Source organism: Neopsephotus bourkii, unplaced genomic scaffold, assembly GCF_033783945.1.
Source record: "Neopsephotus bourkii isolate Nb327-2 ecotype Australia unplaced genomic scaffold, CSIRO-AGI_Nbou_v1 NB_52, whole genome shotgun sequence".
Lineage (NCBI taxonomy): Eukaryota > Metazoa > Chordata > Aves > Psittaciformes > Psittacidae > Neopsephotus > Neopsephotus bourkii.
In genome coordinates, this window is record NW_026900569.1 from 1261994 (window position 1) to 1277962 (window position 15969).

Consider the following 15969-nt stretch of genomic DNA (forward strand, 5'->3'; position numbering starts at 1 on the left):
AGGCAATGCCACCATGGGCAGCCCAGAGCGAGGGGTCTGCAGCTCCTGCCCTGCCAGGGATGGGACCCAGGACCCTCCATCCCTCTCCCGAGCCTGCTGCTCCCTGCGTTCCCTGCTGCAGGGGAAGGAAGGGGCAGGAGTCTCGGTTCCTGTTGTCCCATTGAGCATTAAATATAGGCTGTTAAGCAATTTTCTTTGCAGGAAGTGTAGAAATACCGCGCTGTGTGAGCACAACCCCGACTCACACCAAGAGTGCTGGAACTTGCCTTGCAGCGTGCAGCCGGCCTCATCAGCATCCTCTGCCTTCCCCCTTTGCAGCAGCATTAACCCTTCGCTCCTGGCCTCCTCAGTGGGTTTGTCTTTAACACAAACTGTCTGCAGCACCCTGGCAGAGCGGTTTTTGCTTTTCCCAGCTTAAATGGTGGAGAGTCAGCTTTGGGGACAGCCCTGCTCTCTGAGCCACCAGTGCAGCCTTTTCCCTGGCCAACCTGGGCTTTGGAACGCTCTCTGGCAGGGAGCAGGGCCAGGCAGGAGGGGACATCAACTGAGGTCTCATTTTGGTGTGTTGTGGTTCCCCTCTGTGTCCTGTGTTTGCGTTTTCCACTTGTCCATCCCAGCCAGGAAGAGCACACACGTGGAGGAGCTGCAATCTCCTCTCACCCCCTTATGAATTCTGATGTAAGGGGACAGCTCCTGCTGTAGGTCTGCCCAGGCTTTCCGGTTCCAGTGCACTTTGTCTCTGTGCTCCTTCTGGGAAAGCCTGGAAGTGTTTTAAACACTGCGCACGAAGAAGGGATCGTAGGGATGTTGTACAGAGGTGGGATGTCCTGGTGAGGAGCAACCGTAGGGGAAGAACTAGAAGCTGGTGACCAGGAAAGAGCAGCTCGAGGCAGGGCTGTGGTGCGAGGGGTTCCCCCAGTGTGGCTGAAGCTCCATGTGCCGGGTCTCCCAAACCAGGGATGGGCTAGATCCCCTTGGTGCTGTACGTGTGGAGGAGGGTTGAGATACCACGACATCTTTCTTCTATAAATGGCCTTTTTCAGTAGTTCCAGATTTCTTTGGAAGGGGCTTTTTATGTTCAAACCCAACCACTTCAGTCTCATTGCAGGAGCAGCAGCCGCTTCCCAGAAGGATTTAACTCTCAGTAGCTGAGGAGGAGGAGGAGGGACATGGGGGTGATCCGGGAGGATGCACAGTGGGAGAGGCAGGCTGAGCCCTGAGCCAGGCGGGAGGGAGGAGGGATAGGCAGAGGGGTCAGCGGAGGTGAGGATGAGGAGGACTGCGGTAGCAGTCAGGCAGCAGAGAGGAAAGGAATGGTCATGGATGGGGGCCGTGGGGCAGGATGGTCCCGTGCTGGAGCTGCCAGGAGGGCAGGCTCTGGGGCAGCACAGGTAGCAGGGCCACCCTCCAGAGGAGGGTCCAGGGAGGGGGTTACTCGTGCTCGAGAGGAAGCAGAAGTTTCTGTCGGGCTCGGTGGGGTTTTGGGTTTGCCCCTCCGTGATGCTGGGGATGAAGCAGGCTCAGGAGCTGAGGGGCATGGATGGGCCGTGCTGCTTCCCCATGTGCCCTGCATACGGTGCAGGAGCTTCGGCTGCTTCCACTGCAGGGGTTTTGTCCTAAATCATAGACAAGAGGTTCAAGCTTTTAGGATGGGATGGTGGGAATAACCGTGGCACAGGGAGGGCAATGGGGCCTCCTTGTTTGCCCCCAGAGGTACGGGTGCCCCTCGCTCCTTTTCTCACTGAGCCTGCTGTTAAATTTAGCATCCACTTTGTCCCTGCAGCTTGGCTGTGTCGCTCAGCGAGTGGCTGGTAGCGATGCTCCCTTATCGCTGTCGCACCAGGAGTTATCTCCTTCTCCCCCTGCCTCTCCCTTGCCTATTTATAAGCACCATGGGCCATGGCTGTTGGGTGCTGCCACCTCTAAAGGCTCCTCAGCTTCATCCCTGTGCCTGCTCCCTGGGGCTCCCCAGCCTCCTCCTGGCTCTCCTCAAGGAAGCACAGCCCTGGCTGTATGGAACATGGGCAGGGCATTGCTGGGTCCACAGTGTGTGGTGGGGAGAGCGTGGCTGGGGCTGATGGGCAGCACCGAGCTGGAGGAGAGGAAACGGCTCCTTAAGTCATGAACGTCATCCTTGTTATTACTGTGGAGGAGCAGGAGGCTGCTGGCTCTGGGGACCGGGTTCAGGTCCCTGAGCCCTCCGGCTGCCCCGGCGAGCAAAGGGGCTGCTCTGCTGCAGCAGCAACAGCACAGGAGAGTGGGGACTCTGCCCATGGGTGCTGTCAGCCGGACCCTTCCCCTTGTGTCCTGGTGTACCCGAGACCTGCTAGGGGCTGTCCTGGTGCCTCTGGTGCCCTTGGCCTGCTTTACACCATTGGTGCTGGAGCAAACCCTACCTGTCCTGTGAGTCCCTCTTTTAAACACTAGCAGGAGCATCCTGGAAAGCTGCCCCAAACCCCACAGGGCCTGCTCCTGTTGCTGCAGGTGGAGGCTGTGAAAGTGCTCTGCGCATGGGTCCCCATGGCCATGGCCCCTTCGAGAAGCCTCTGCTCTGCTTTTCCACTGGGAAAGCTCCCAGTGCTTTCCCCCTCCCTGCCAGGTTTGCTGGGTGGGTTCCTGCTGCCTTAGGAAGCAGTGGCGTGAAGGCAGCGGGATTGAGCTGTGGGCAGGATTAGCTCTGGAGCTTTAAGCAGAGACACTCTGAGAACAGCTTTAAAGCTTGGAAAAAGCTTATCCCATGGGAAAAGCAAAACCCCTTGATTTCTTCTGCGGTTGGCTGTTGGTGTCCAAGAGGAGGAAAGGGGCTTTGCTTTGTGTGCACGCATGTGTTTTCTGCCTGTGCTTGGGGAGGGGAAAGAGAAACGCTGAGTTTTTTGACTCTGGGGAAAGAAATGCACAGGGGGATGAGCACTGCATCTACTACTGCAGTCCCTTGTGTTGCTCCAGTTCATGGTCCTCTCCCAACCTGTGGCCTTGCAGTGCCCAGGATCATGCACCTGCATGTGCAGGGTTATGGGGTCAGCCTGAAAAGCCAGTCCTGGATCCGCTCAGGTCGCTGCAAGTAAGAACTTAATAGGCTTCAGGTCTCAGAGGGTATCTGCAGCTTGGAAAGCAATAAACCTCTGCGTTACCAGCCGTGCGTAGGGTCTGCCTTCAGCAGGGCTGGATGCCTTCAGCATCACTGCCACTGCCCCATGGCTCTGGGCTTCAGCTCCCGCATGGTTCTCATGGTGCTCTGAGGTTTCAACTCCTGTGGTGGGAGCCCCACAGAGCCCTGCCACTGGGGTGGGTGCAGGAGAAGGGCAGTGCTCTCAGGGCTTACCTGGTGATGGGTGCCTCCGTGGGGACTCGTGGCTGGGATTACTGCCCGCCTGCATCGTGCTCTTGGTGGGCTCTTTCCTCTCCTAACGTGCTTCCTCTCCTGCTCCCTGCAGACCTGTCGGCAGCCAAGCGCAAGTTCGCTGACTCCCTCAACGAGTTTAAGTTCCGCTGCATCGGTGATGCTGAGACGGACGATGAGATCTGCATAGGTGAGTGCTGGGGCTGGTGCCACCGGGGCACTGAGGCTCCAGAGCCCTGAGCTGAGCAGGGCGTGGGGAAAAACTAGTGGAAGGTGTCCATACCCATGGCAGGGGCTGGACCTAGGTGAGCTTTAAGGTCCCTTCTAACCCAAACCAGTCTGGGATTCTCTTATTTCTCCTGATGTAACATCAACAAAACCTTCCTAAGGAAATCAGTTGTCACTTCGTGGCCTAAATCTATCCCTGCCAAATAGGAGAGCAAGAAGATTGCCTGTATCTGAATCCATCTAGATTATCCATCCCTTTTGCACTGGAGGGCAGGGATCTTGGGACGTGGTTGTGGCTAAATGCACTGTGAAAGGCTGTGATGTGAAGGAGAGGAGCAGCAGCCTCACTGGTGGCTGCAGCAGCACAGGACCCATCAGGAGCCAGCAGCACAAAGCCTGACTCCCCATAGAGCTTCTCATGGTGCAGGGTGGCAGCTTCAGCTGCTTGGCTCCGTGTTATCCCACTTCTGCCTCAGCTGAACTTTCAGAGCTTACTGTGCACATCATCTGGAGCCTGGAGAGCAAATGAGCTTTAGCCCTGATTTAATGTTGCTTGTTTATTTGTGCCCAGTCTCTCAGCAAAAATAGCATCCCCTGCTGCGATGCACACTGGTGAGCTACCCCTTGTGTGCTGAGCACGATGAGGTCAGTGCTGAGCCATAGGGCTGTTTGGTGACTGGCTGTTGGGTAGGGCAGGTTTGAGGTGAAGGTGCAGTGTTCCTTGCTGGAGCAGGGAACATGGTGCTGAGGGTGCTTCCCGACGAGCAGCTTCTGTAGGAAGCCTTTCTAGGGGGAGAGCAATGGCGATAAAACCCCTCGACCAACCAACCCTTCAGAACACAAACCCACCCCCATGTTCAGTCCCTCTCTAATGTAAAACATTAAACCCTGACTGTGCTGGTGTGTCCCTTGCAGCCAAGTCTCTGCAGGAGTTTGCCACGGTGCTGCGGAACCTGGAGGACGAGCGGATGCGCATGGTACGGGCATGGGGCGGGTGGTGGCACTGGAGCACTGCGCCTGTGAGCCCGGGGGGGAGAGCAGAGGGAGGGAAGGGTGAACTTGGTGGGGGAACACTTGAAGAGCATCAGTGTCTGGCTGAGGGGTGATGTTCAGTGCTGGGGTGAGGAGTGGGGTTGGTACAAGCTCCCCTGCCTCCCTCAGCGGGGCTGCAGTGGGGTTTGTGTGGGGCAGGCTGTGGAGCCACACAGATGTGTGGGGCTGGGCAGTGCTGGCGGCTGAGCTGTGCCTGTCTGTGCCCCCAGATCGAGAACGCCAGCGAGGTGCTGATCACGCCGCTGGAGAAGTTCCGCAAGGAGCAGATCGGGGCTGCCAAGGTGAGCTGCTCCTGCTGCACCGGCTGCTGCCTGCGGGGACAGAGCCCAGGGCTGCTCGCGATGGCCATGGGGGTGCCCAGGCCCTGGTGCACTGCGGGGTGCTGGGCACAGGCACTGTAGGAGATGGCTCACTGCTGCAGGATGGACATGGCAATGATCCTTGGATGTTGCCTTCTTGGATCCTTCCACTCCTTGGAAAGTGCCTCAGTGTTCCAAGTTCACCACAACCAAGTACATGCCAAGGGCCAGGAATCACTTGCCGGTCAAAGTAAAGTGATTTTCCTTACTCCAAGCAAGAATTAGCATTTTCTTAGTGGGGTTCCAGTCGCCTGAGCCCCCCTGCTCTGTGCTCCCCACCCTGGGACCGTCACTGAGCAGCTACACAGGGATTCGGGTGGCTTCTGGCAGGATGGGTGAGCCCGGGGTGGCTGTGAGACAGCCCGGCCCCCCCTTGCTTTCCTGCCTTTGTTCTGGAATCCAACCCCTGTCTGCGGCTCTCCTGTTGTTATAACAACCTGCTGCTGCCTGCAGGAAGCACATGCCAGCCCATGGGGCTGCGTTCGCATGGCAGCGCTGTGCTGGCTCGGGGGCAACCCTGCACAACCAGGCTGTCCTGGTTCACCCAGCTGGCAATGAGGACACAAAGGGGTCAGTCAGAAAGGAGCTGGTTGTTAGCAGGTGTCAGAGGTGGGTTTCATACCAACCGATGCTGTGGGGATGCTCATGGCTCCCTGAGGTTGTGTTCACCATCACACTTCTTGTTCTGTTTTGTAGGATGCCAAAAAGAAATATGACAAGGAGACCGAGAAGTATTGTGGCGTCCTAGAAAAGCACCTAAACTTGTCTTCTAAGAAGAAGGAATCCCAGCTACAAGAGGTGAGAGCAACCTCTGGTTTTCCATGGCTACCTGTAACTGGGGTGAGCTTTTTGGATGCTTTACACAGCTCGTAGCATTGGTTCTCCTGGCTGTAAACTCATTTTCCCCTCATTCTGGCTGCAAGTGGTGGGTTTTCTCCTCTGCCTGTAATCAAAGGGGTCAAAGATGTTTTGGTGAGTGGATCAGAGAGATCCCAGAATAAATAGCAGTCATAAAGGAGAAAGAATATTTAATTATAGAGTGTGACAGAAAGGAACTGGTTCTGCTGCAGGCTTCCCTTGTGCCAGCACAGATCATGGATGTCTGGCTTCCTTCTCTGAAAGTGGCTGCACTGGCTTTGGGCTTCCTGGGGGGAGTGATCAGGCTTAGTGCCTTTAAACTGCTTTGGGAGCCTATTACTGACTTGGGACGTAGTCAGCTGCTGTGCCAAATGCCCTTACTGGATGAGAATGCTGAGCTCTCTATCACTTCTTCCAAGTTAGGAATTCCTTGCCTTGGCCCAGAGATGGGTTGGTCCCTGCAGGATGCCCTTGGGGTGGGAGCCCCATGCAGCAGGGCAGTAGGATGCGGTGCAGATGCAGGCAGTGGCTGGGTGCAGGATGCTGTGCGGGATGCTGGCAGTGGCTGGGTGCAGGATGCAGTGCAGGTGCAGGCAGTGACTGGGTGCAGGATGCAGTGCAAGTGCAGGCAGTGGCTGGGTGCTCGATGCAGTGCGGGATGCAGTGCAGGATGCTGTGCAGGTGCAGGCAGTGGCTGGGTGCAGGATGCAGTGCAGGATGCTGTGCAGGATGCTGTGCAGGATGCAGTGCAGGTGCAGGCAGTGGCTGGGTGCAGGATGCAGTGCGGGATGCAGTGCAGGATGCTGTGCGGGATGCAGTGTAGGTGCAGGCAGTGGCTGGGTGCAGGATGCAGTGCGGGATGCAGTGCAGGATGCTGTGCGGGATGCAGTGCAGGTGCAGGCAGTGGCTGGGTGCAGGATGCAGTGCGGGATGCAGTGCAGGATGCTGTGCGGGATGCTGGTAGTAGCTGGGTGCTGCTGCGGCTGGCTCAGGCTGAGCAGCGCTGGCGGCTGGTGCCACCTGCCGGCACTTTCCACCCCGACAACGATTCGGTGTTGCCTGGAGGCAGCGGGAGGCTGGAGCCTGCCCCCAGGCTCAGGTGCTGGGGCGGCTTCCCCTGGTTTTGGTGGCTCAGACCCCTCCGAGGAGGGCGCTGCCTCTGAAGGAGAGCCCAGCATGAAGGATGTGAAACCTGGATGTGGCATCCAGCAGCATGTGGCAGTGCTGGCCCCATCCAGCACCTCCCTGGGGCGGCTGCCCTGTCCCTGCCTGCCAAGGGTTTCCATAGATGTGTGTGTGGAAGAGCTGCCGATGGGATGGCAGTGTTTTAGGGAAGCCAGCACCACTCATTAAGGAACAGCCCAAGCATCAGTAGAAGGGCTCATGTCCTAAGAGTCTGTGTCTGGGAAATGTGGTGTTTTCTGTTTCCTAACCTCTTGCTGTCCACATCTGGAGGGTGATAGTGGCCACACGTGCAACTGCTGCGATGAGGCAGGGAGAGGAGGCAGCCCTGGGAATTCTCTGCTGCTTTGGCTGTTGTCCAGTTCAATAACACACAGGGTCGGATCTGCTGCTTAACTCCTGGCCAAGTTATTCGATTGCATCATATCTTCTCCTTTTCAGAGCTCAGCCTGCTGAGTACCTCAGCCTGTGCGCTGTGGGCGCGCAGCATGACTGCAGGGGCAGGGCATGGGGAAAACGGGCCTTTTCCCGGCTGTGTCGTGTGGAAAACTGGGAATAAGCCACTGCGCAAATGGCAGTGGGTGCTTGCAGCTGGGTTGTGCAGAGCAGGGGTCACCCTGGGATGCTCTATGCAGCATCACTTGCAAGTGTAGCAGCAAGGTGTGCTGGTGATACCTGTGTCCCACACCCGCTTCCACTGCAGCAGCTCCATGCTGTGAGCGTGATGAGATTGTTTTTACACGCTGGGATTAGGGCATATCCCTGGTTTTGCTCATTGGGCTTTAGCTTCAAAGCAGAGGGGATTTGCTGTCTGCTGACACACTTGCTGGATAGAGCGGTGGGGCACATGCACCCTCCCAGTTTGGCCCCAGAATGCATCTCCTGTTGTGGTGCTTTCCAGAAAGCAGAGAATTGCCTCTTTTTGTCAAGTGTGCAACAACTTGTTGTTTTCCTCACTTCTGGTGCGTGTTTTTCTACCCAGCTGCCAGGGAGGTGAGAACGTGAGTCACCAAAAACGTTTTCTTTCAGCTGAAGCAAGAGCCTGCTCGTGTGAATCAGGTTTATATTTAATCGCTGAGCCATCTGTCCAGCCCTGGATTGGGGTCTGGAGCGGAACTGGTTCTGCATGGACACGTTCCCATCAGAGCCAGATGCTCTCTAGTCGCAAGGCCAAGTGCTCCTGGTGGTGACTCTGTGTTCCCTCTGTCACTCCCCCGCGCCCGCAGGCAGACAGCCAGGTGGACCTGGTGCGGCAGCATTTCTATGAGGTCTCCCTGGAGTACGTGTTCAAGGTGCAGGAGGTGCAGGAGAGGAAGATGTTTGAGTTCGTGGAACCTGTAAGTGAGCGCTCACACAGCCTCAGCCTGCACATGAGGGAGGGCAGGGGCTCATGGGGGGCACCCCTGCGGTGGGATGGGTGCGGGGCTCCAGCCCCTCTCTCAGAGGGAGGTTTGGGGGAGGAAGTGCCCAGGTGAGCCCCCAGCACATGGAGCTGTGAGCTCGGTGGCCATGGGCATGGAAGCGTTGCAGATCGCTGTTGTGGGGAGCTGGACCTGGGGGCCTCTGGCAATGAAAGTAGATTTGCCTGACGGGGAAGAAAAGAGACAGCTGTAACTGACATTCTGGGGGGGGGAAAGAGTGCAGGAGTGACAGAAATAGGGGTAAAAACGTTTTCCAAGATCTACCTTTGCTCAGGTGTTGTGTTCTCTAAAACACCTTGGGGAAGTGCCAAATCTCCCAGCTCTTGCAGAGGTAATTCAGCCTGGAGAAGAGAAGGCTGCATGGAGACCTCAGAGCAGCCTTACAATATCTGAAGGGGGCCTATAGGGATGCTGGGGATGGACTCTTCATTAGGGACTGTAGTGGTAGGACAACGGGTAATGGGTTAAAACTGAAACAGGGGAAGTTTAGGTTGGATATAAGGAGGAAATTCTTTCCTGTGAGGGTGCTGAGGCACTGGAATGGGTTGCCCAGGGAGGTTGTGAATGCTCCATCCCTGGCAGTGTTCAAGGCCAGGTTGGAGAGAGCCTTGGGTGTCATCGTTTAGAGCGAGGTGTCCCTGGCCATGGCAGGGGGGTTGGAACTGGATGATCTTAAGGTCCTTTCTAACCCAAACCATTCTATGATTCTATGATTCCAATTCCTGCTGAGAGCAGATTAACTCAGTGCTGCGAGAGGTGCAGTGCAGGGGATGGCATCATGATGCCTGCTTTGCTCAGTGCCTTCCAGCTCTGCTGTCAGTGACCATGGGGCTGGGGTGATACAGGGAAAGGAGACAGAGGTGGGCAGGGGCTTGACGTGGCTCTGGGGGAAGGAAGCACAGACTTGGCTTTGGGGTCTGCTCAGAGGAGGGTTTGGAAGTGAAACAAGGAGCAGGGCATCCTCCTCAGGGCTGCCAGCAGGTCCCTCTGCCTTGGGAGCTGCCGGGATGCTGCCCTCGGCAGCGGGGGCTCTGGAAGCAGCTCTGGGTCTGTACTGACCGTCTCGATCCGTTTTACCCCAACACAGCTGCTGGCCTTTCTGCAGGGGCTCTTCACCTTCTACCACCACGGCTACGAGCTTGCAAAGGACTTCAGTGACTTCAAGACAGAGCTGACAATCAGCATCCAGAACGTAAGTGTGCCCTGTGCCCGTGCACTGCGTGCCCTGTGCCGGTGCCACTGCACTGCGTGCTCAGCGCCGGGACTGCCCTGCAGAGATGTTGATATAGTTTACCAGAGGTTTTACTCTCCTTTTCCTGTGTGCCACCAAGCAAAGGCTTTGACTGCACTGATGAAAGCAAAGTGGCTTTTGTGCATAACACTACATGTATACACAGCCTTGTTCCCTATGGCACTCCAGATGCGAGGCCCAGCCCCCTGGGAGCCAGCCAGCAGGTAGGCATCGTGCCCTGTGATTTTAGTGTTTCAGGCTGTTCTACAAGTGTCTCAAAGCGCTGTTCCTTCTGGGAAGTGCCGTGCTTTTTGCCATCCCAGTCTCCAGGCTGTGGAGCGGAGCCATGGCCAGTGCATGGTTGGTGCCTGCACATTGGATGCTGTTCAGGGCTTTGGAATGTTTCCCTGCCCATGGCAGGGGTTGGAACTGGATGAGCTTTAAGGTTCCTTCCAACCCAAACCATTCCATGATTCTCTGTTGGCATCGCACCTTCGCTTTCCTCTCTGGTTATGGAATTACTCTTTTTCTCCCAAGGACGCAGACTGGTTTCATTCTTTTGAAACAAGTTCTTCACAAAACTCCTGACTCAAACAAGTTCCAGTTGTTGCAGTGCTTTTCTTTTCACTTAAATCCAGGCCCAGGAAGAAAACCCGTCCTATAGCTGCCAATGGGCTCCCCATGTCCCATTGCCCGCAGGGCTGCAGTGACCCCGCTCTGGGTTCCCTCACTGCAGTAGACATTCCTGTTTTCGTTCGCAGACAAGAAACCGTTTTGAAGGAACAAGGTCGGAGGTTGAATCTTTGATGAAGAAGATGAAGGAGAACCCCCACGAGCACAAAAACATCAGCCCCTACACGATGGAAGGTTACCTCTACGTGCAGGAGAAACGTAGGTGCCAGGGTGGTGGATGCTGCCAGGGCAATGTGGGGAAGGGGGTTTATTGGGTGTGGGGCATGAAGACTGATTGAGCAGGCTACAGAATCCATGAGGGATTGGTCCAGTGGGTGGGATATTAAGGTGGGAATGTGGGAGCCAGGCTCTCCCTGAGAGGGAGAATCACTGCCAGTGCCTGGGGAGAGTCTTTCCCCTGCACAGAGTGGGGTAACGATGCTTAATCCACTTGTGAAGTCCAGCAAGAACCACAGGTGCAGAAACCTGTCATGTGAAGTGACTGTTAAATGTAACTGAATAGGAGGGCAGTGAAGCTGTCCCAGTTCTGGGAACAACAACTGCGTTTGCTCTGTAGGTCACTTTGGGACGTCCTGGGTGAAGCATTACTGCACGTACCAGAGGGAATCGAAGCGGATCACGATGGTGCCGTTTGACCAGAAATCCGGAGGGAAAGGGGTGAGTGCTGGGAGGCAGCAGGGCTGTGTCTGGGGGTACGGGGCTGCCCTGGGGCTCCCATGGAATGTTGTCAGCAGGGTGACACAAGTGCAGGTCAAGGGGGTCAGGGTCATTTGAGGCTGAGTGGGTGCCGCATGGGGAGTTAATTCTGCGCCTTGTTTCAACCCCAAACCAAGCCCCAAGAGAACAGCAAACGCGAGCTCACAGAGCTGCTGCCTGCACACAGCTGTTTGTAGGGACAAGGCTGCAGCAGCTGCCTCCAGGCTGAGCATGAGCCTTTTCCCTCTTCTTTACAGGTCAGTCCCCTGAGGCTGTGGCAGTTCCCATGGGTGGAGGTGGTGGCTGGGGCTGGGAGCACAGTGGGGCTGTGCCATGTGCACCCACCTTGCTCCAGCTCCAAGGATGCTTGCTCCCATGTCCCTGGTTCTTGCTCCACATCCTGGAGAAGAGAACTTGCTCCTTATTTTGCACCTTCCCCAAAGGCTGTGACTTGGCCAATGAAGTTGTTTTGGTTTAGACAGAGCCACAGGAGCTCCCCTCAGCCCCAAGGGGGTGAGGAGGAGCAGGGGGAGCAGTGATGTGGTGATGGGGAGGCTCAGTGCGGACCGTGTGTCCTGCTGCTCCCAGGGCAGTGTAATCCCGGCTGTGGCCAGGGCTGGCTTTGCTCCTCTGCACAGCACAACAGAACCCCCAGAGTGTCTCCAACCAGTGCCGTTTGCAAGCATCATCCCTTGCAGAGGAGCACCTTGGGCAGTGGGAGAGGCTGCTTCCTGCTGGCAAAGAGACCCGACTGAGGGGGGGCAGCTTCCAAAACTCATTTCCTCTTGCCCTGGAGCATCTTCATTATAACCCAGCATTCAGATACCCCAGCCCTGTAATCACCAGCGGCTGCACTGTATTTTGTGTGGTTTCGTCCCATTTCACTGCCTCTCCTTGCACCCTGGGGTGCTGCTGGCACAAAATTGAGATAGTGAGATGCTGGTGCAGGGGCTGGAACACAAGTGTGGTGGGGAAGGGCTGAGGGACCTGGGGGGTTCAGACGGAGAAGGGAAGGCTCAGGGTGAACCTGATGGCTCCCTCCAACTGCCTCACAGGAGGATGGAGCCAGGAGGGGCTGGGCTCTGCTCCCAAGGAACAAGGGATGGGACAAGAGGAAACATCCTAAGCTGTGCTAAAGGAGGTTTACATGGAGCTGAGGAACAATTTCTTCCCTGGAAAGGTTGTTAGCCATTGGAACAGGCTGCCCAGGGCAGTGCTGGAGTCACCATCCCTGGGGGTGTTTAAAAGGTGTGTAGATGTGGCAGCTGGGGACATGGGTTAGTGGTGGCCTTGGCAGCGCCAGGTTAATGGTTGGACTTGATGCTCTTAAGGGTAATTTCCAACCTAATCGATTCTGTGATTCTGAATATGTTTCCTGGAAAAGTGGTGATGTGAGGGAACAAGGTGCTCAGGCAGGGTGTCAGCAGGAGCAGCACCGAGCGCACACAAGTGGTTGTCTCCAGGAACTCGCTCAGAATTCATCTGCCATTGAACCATCAGCGCGTTTTAAAACCCGCAGGAGCAGAACTGCCTGTGCTGGCAGGGCCTGAGCAGGGATTTCCTCCAGCAGAGGACAGCAGTGCACGCAGATCCTGCCGGATCGCTGCTCCGCAGCGCGGCTTGGATGCAGATGCCTGCATGGGAGAATGGTTTTGGTTGTTGTGTTGTTATTTAATCAACATTTTAAGGCGTGTTTGCTCCCGTTAGGAGTTCTTGTTTGCAGAACGCTGCCAAAAATGCAGCCCGGAGTGAAGGCTGACAGCCAGGTCCAGGAGGCATTGCTCAGCAATGGAAAATAAAGCTGACTTTGCTGCCCAAAAGTTGTGGTTCAACGCTCCCTGCCTGCCCAAACGTGCATCACGTGGTGCTTGACACAGAAATGTGATCGTGTGTGCTCTGAAAAGAAGGTTCCTCATGAAAGGTCTTGGACTAAATGTGTTTTCAAAGGTGAAAAGACAAGCCCTCGTGTCACATCTATAAATCTGTGTTTCTAACAGGCTGATATTGCCAAATCCCCCCAGGTTTGACCGTGGTCATTGAAAGCTCAGCGGGTGCTGGGGACGGGCACATGGGTGGCTGTTTGTTCTGAGCCTGAGCAGGGATTTTGTCTCCTCAGGGGGAAGATGAAGCTGTTATCCTCAAATCCTGCACACGGAGGAAAACCGACTCCATCGAGAAGAGGTTTTGCTTTGATGTGGAAGCTGTGGATCGGTGAGTGCTGAGGGGGATCAGCAAAGGGATGCGCACGGGGTTAGGATGCACTCCTCTGTGCTTGCTTTTCCTGAGTTCTTGTGCAGTTCCCATGTTTCTCTTCTCCTTTAGTCATACCCTCGTGAATGGAAAGCATTAGTCCATGGAAACTCTTCCAGCCAGGTGCTCTCAGTACATTGAGTGAGCGCTCTGGTTTACAAGGTGCTGAGTTTACTCAAGTCTCTCTAACGTTAATGGTTTTTAGCACTTGGCCAGTCTCTGGCTGCATAAAGTAAATGGTTGCAAGTATGGAAAAGATGCTCCGTGGGTGTTTTGGCTGGGATATGACACCTCTTTCCAGCGTATGTGTTGGAATAGCTTCAGCTTTTGTGCTACAGAGTGGCTGTGGCTGGATAGTGGATACTGGAAGTCTGGCTTGTGCCTCTGGGTACTTTAAATTCAATTCTTTTTCCTGAAGGAGTAAAATGCTTTCCGATGGGATTTATCACGTAGCATCTGAATCAGATGTATGTGTGGATTAGTCTATAGCGCCCAGGAATGAGAGCTGTTATCATATCTAATTAGCATCACGAACAGCTTAGATACATAAACAGGAAAACCAGGCTGGCGCTGCTATTCCAAGCGGATTAGTCACTGCCTCCTATCTTCCTCACTGCAGGAAGTTTACGTGGTTTGCAACAGCCCACTCCAAAGTCACTGAACGTCTGTGCCCTCCCAGTTGCGTGTCTGGTTGTGGTCCAGCTGTCCTGCGGGAATGCCCAGGAGGTCTTGGGAAAACCCAGGTTCATTGAATCCTGAGCTGGTGAATAACACTGGAATAACCCGGGGTTATTCCACCCTGTGCTGCTGCAGCGACCCGGTGCCAGCGCGGGGCTGGGAGGGGTTGGGGTGATGGAGCTCTGCCTGTGTTGGCTGAGGGATGAGATAACCCCGGGGCTGCCTCCCACTCGCTGTGCTTTCCTCGGGAAGCTGCAGTTTTCCTGCTGACTTGGGGTTTTTTTAATGCCCTGAGGATATTTTTTTAGTTAATGTGAAAATCACAACGAAGCTGGGAGGAGGAGACGCCAGCCACCACAATGGCGTTGTGCTGCAGAGCCTTCCCTTGATGGCTGGAGCCTGCCGGGCATGGGATCAAGAGCTCCTCCAGAAATATGCCTGCTGAATGTAAATAATGGCAGGGGAGCGGCAGAGGCGGGGAAACCTGAGGCACTGCTCCTTTCATGAGCACCTTCCTGCTGCAGGAGGGCAATGAGAGCAGAAAACACGGGCTAAAAGGCTGGGTTTTGCCCCAGATACAGGCAACTCGTCGTATTTTTGCCTGAGAATTTGTCATTAGCTCGCTAAAATAATGGTTATTTCCAAATCAGTTGAGCTAAGAGGCAGAGGAAGCAACAGGTTTTGCCATGGCCAAAAGAGAATGTGATGTGCTCACTCTGTCTTCCCCTCCCCAGGGCAGTGATGCTGAGTGCTGAGGGATCTGGACACCATCAGGGCTTCAGGTGGTGCTCTGATGTCCAGGCTTTGCTGGAGATCACCTTCATCAGCCTGACACTTGTGGTTTGGGCTGCTGTACAGAGCAGTGTGCATTGGGATGCTTTTCCTGCCTGCCTGGGGTTATCGGGCATTGGCAGTGCCTGGGTATCGCCCTGTACCCATCCTGCTGGAGCCTGGCCCAGCCTCACCATGTGGCCGTGGGCACTGGGGGTGACCTCAGGTCCTGTGCAGAGGTGCTCGGTCTCAACCAGGGTTGCTGGGGCTCATCTGGGCACCATTGCTTGGGAGAGCCGTGCCCGCTGCTGGGAGGTCAGCCAGGCTGGGGCAGTGGGAAGATAACGCCTTTGGAGGCATTGCTTCAGCCCACTCTCCACCCAATCCCACTGACCACAAATGATGGGATATCTTTGAGCAGAGGCGAGCTGGAGCGGTGCCTGTGTCTGGTTTCGCAGAATGGAGAAGGCTGATTTGTGCAGTGGGGTTTGTCTCGGGCTGGGGTTTTTTCTTGAAGGGCTGTTTTGGCTTTTTGTGGGTTTTCTTATTTCTCTACTAACACAGAAGTTAGAAACTTGACGTCTTGTTCCTCAGCCCCGTGCAGGAAGTCTGGCTGCTCAGAGAAGCTGTGGCTGCCCCATCCCTGGCAGTGCTCAAGGCCAGGTTGGACACAGGGGCTTGGAGCAAGCTGCTCCAGTGGAAGGGGTCCCTGCCCGTGGCAGGGGTTGGAGCTGGGGGAGCTTTAAGGTCCCTTCAGCCCAAACCAGGCTGGGATCCTGTGATTGCTGTCCAGAATGTCTCTTACTGCTGCAGCAGATCACACTTAAGCACCCTTGCAAAGACACTGGTGTCCCTCATTGCTCCTCTGTGGCTTTCAGTGAGTAACTTGCCTGCCTTGGTGCCAAGGGGACAACTTTCTTCCCAGGCTCCCCTAAAGCATATCCATTCTGCTCTCTGTGCCTGGACCGGCTCGGTTACCAGTTTGGTTTGTTGTGGCCTGACAATTATGTCTGTTTTACTGACTGGGGTAGGAGGATACAGCAGTGCCACTGGGGCTCCAGCCCAGGGTTATCCCTCTGGCTCGTCCAGGAGCTGGCACTATGAAACCTGTACGTGCCTATGGTTTGCTCACATAGCAGATCCCATGCTAACACACGCAGAAGGCACATAGGAGGAAGTTTCTCTTTCTACTCAAGTATTTGTATCTCC

General features: G+C 55.5%; 1 protein-coding gene across 4 annotated transcripts in view; it reads left to right on the forward strand.

Moving 5' to 3' along the window:
- Nucleotides 1-15969, forward strand: part of ARHGAP26 (Rho GTPase activating protein 26) — a 116576-nt gene that overhangs the window by 14079 nt on the left and 86528 nt on the right. For 3 of the 4 annotated variants that reach the window (XM_061347744.1, XM_061347755.1, XM_061347770.1), the window contains exons 2-10: nucleotides 3435-3530; nucleotides 4484-4545; nucleotides 4831-4902; nucleotides 5677-5778; nucleotides 8247-8357; nucleotides 9529-9633; nucleotides 10434-10563; nucleotides 10922-11022; nucleotides 13178-13272. In XM_061347744.1, the coding sequence (XP_061203728.1) occupies nucleotides 3435-3530; nucleotides 4484-4545; nucleotides 4831-4902; nucleotides 5677-5778; nucleotides 8247-8357; nucleotides 9529-9633; nucleotides 10434-10563; nucleotides 10922-11022; nucleotides 13178-13272 (874 nt within the window). The remainder of the gene's footprint in view (nucleotides 1-3434; nucleotides 3531-4483; nucleotides 4546-4830; nucleotides 4903-5676; nucleotides 5779-8246; nucleotides 8358-9528; nucleotides 9634-10433; nucleotides 10564-10921; nucleotides 11023-13177; nucleotides 13273-15969) is intronic. The other variant, XM_061347764.1, reaches the window with a different exon arrangement.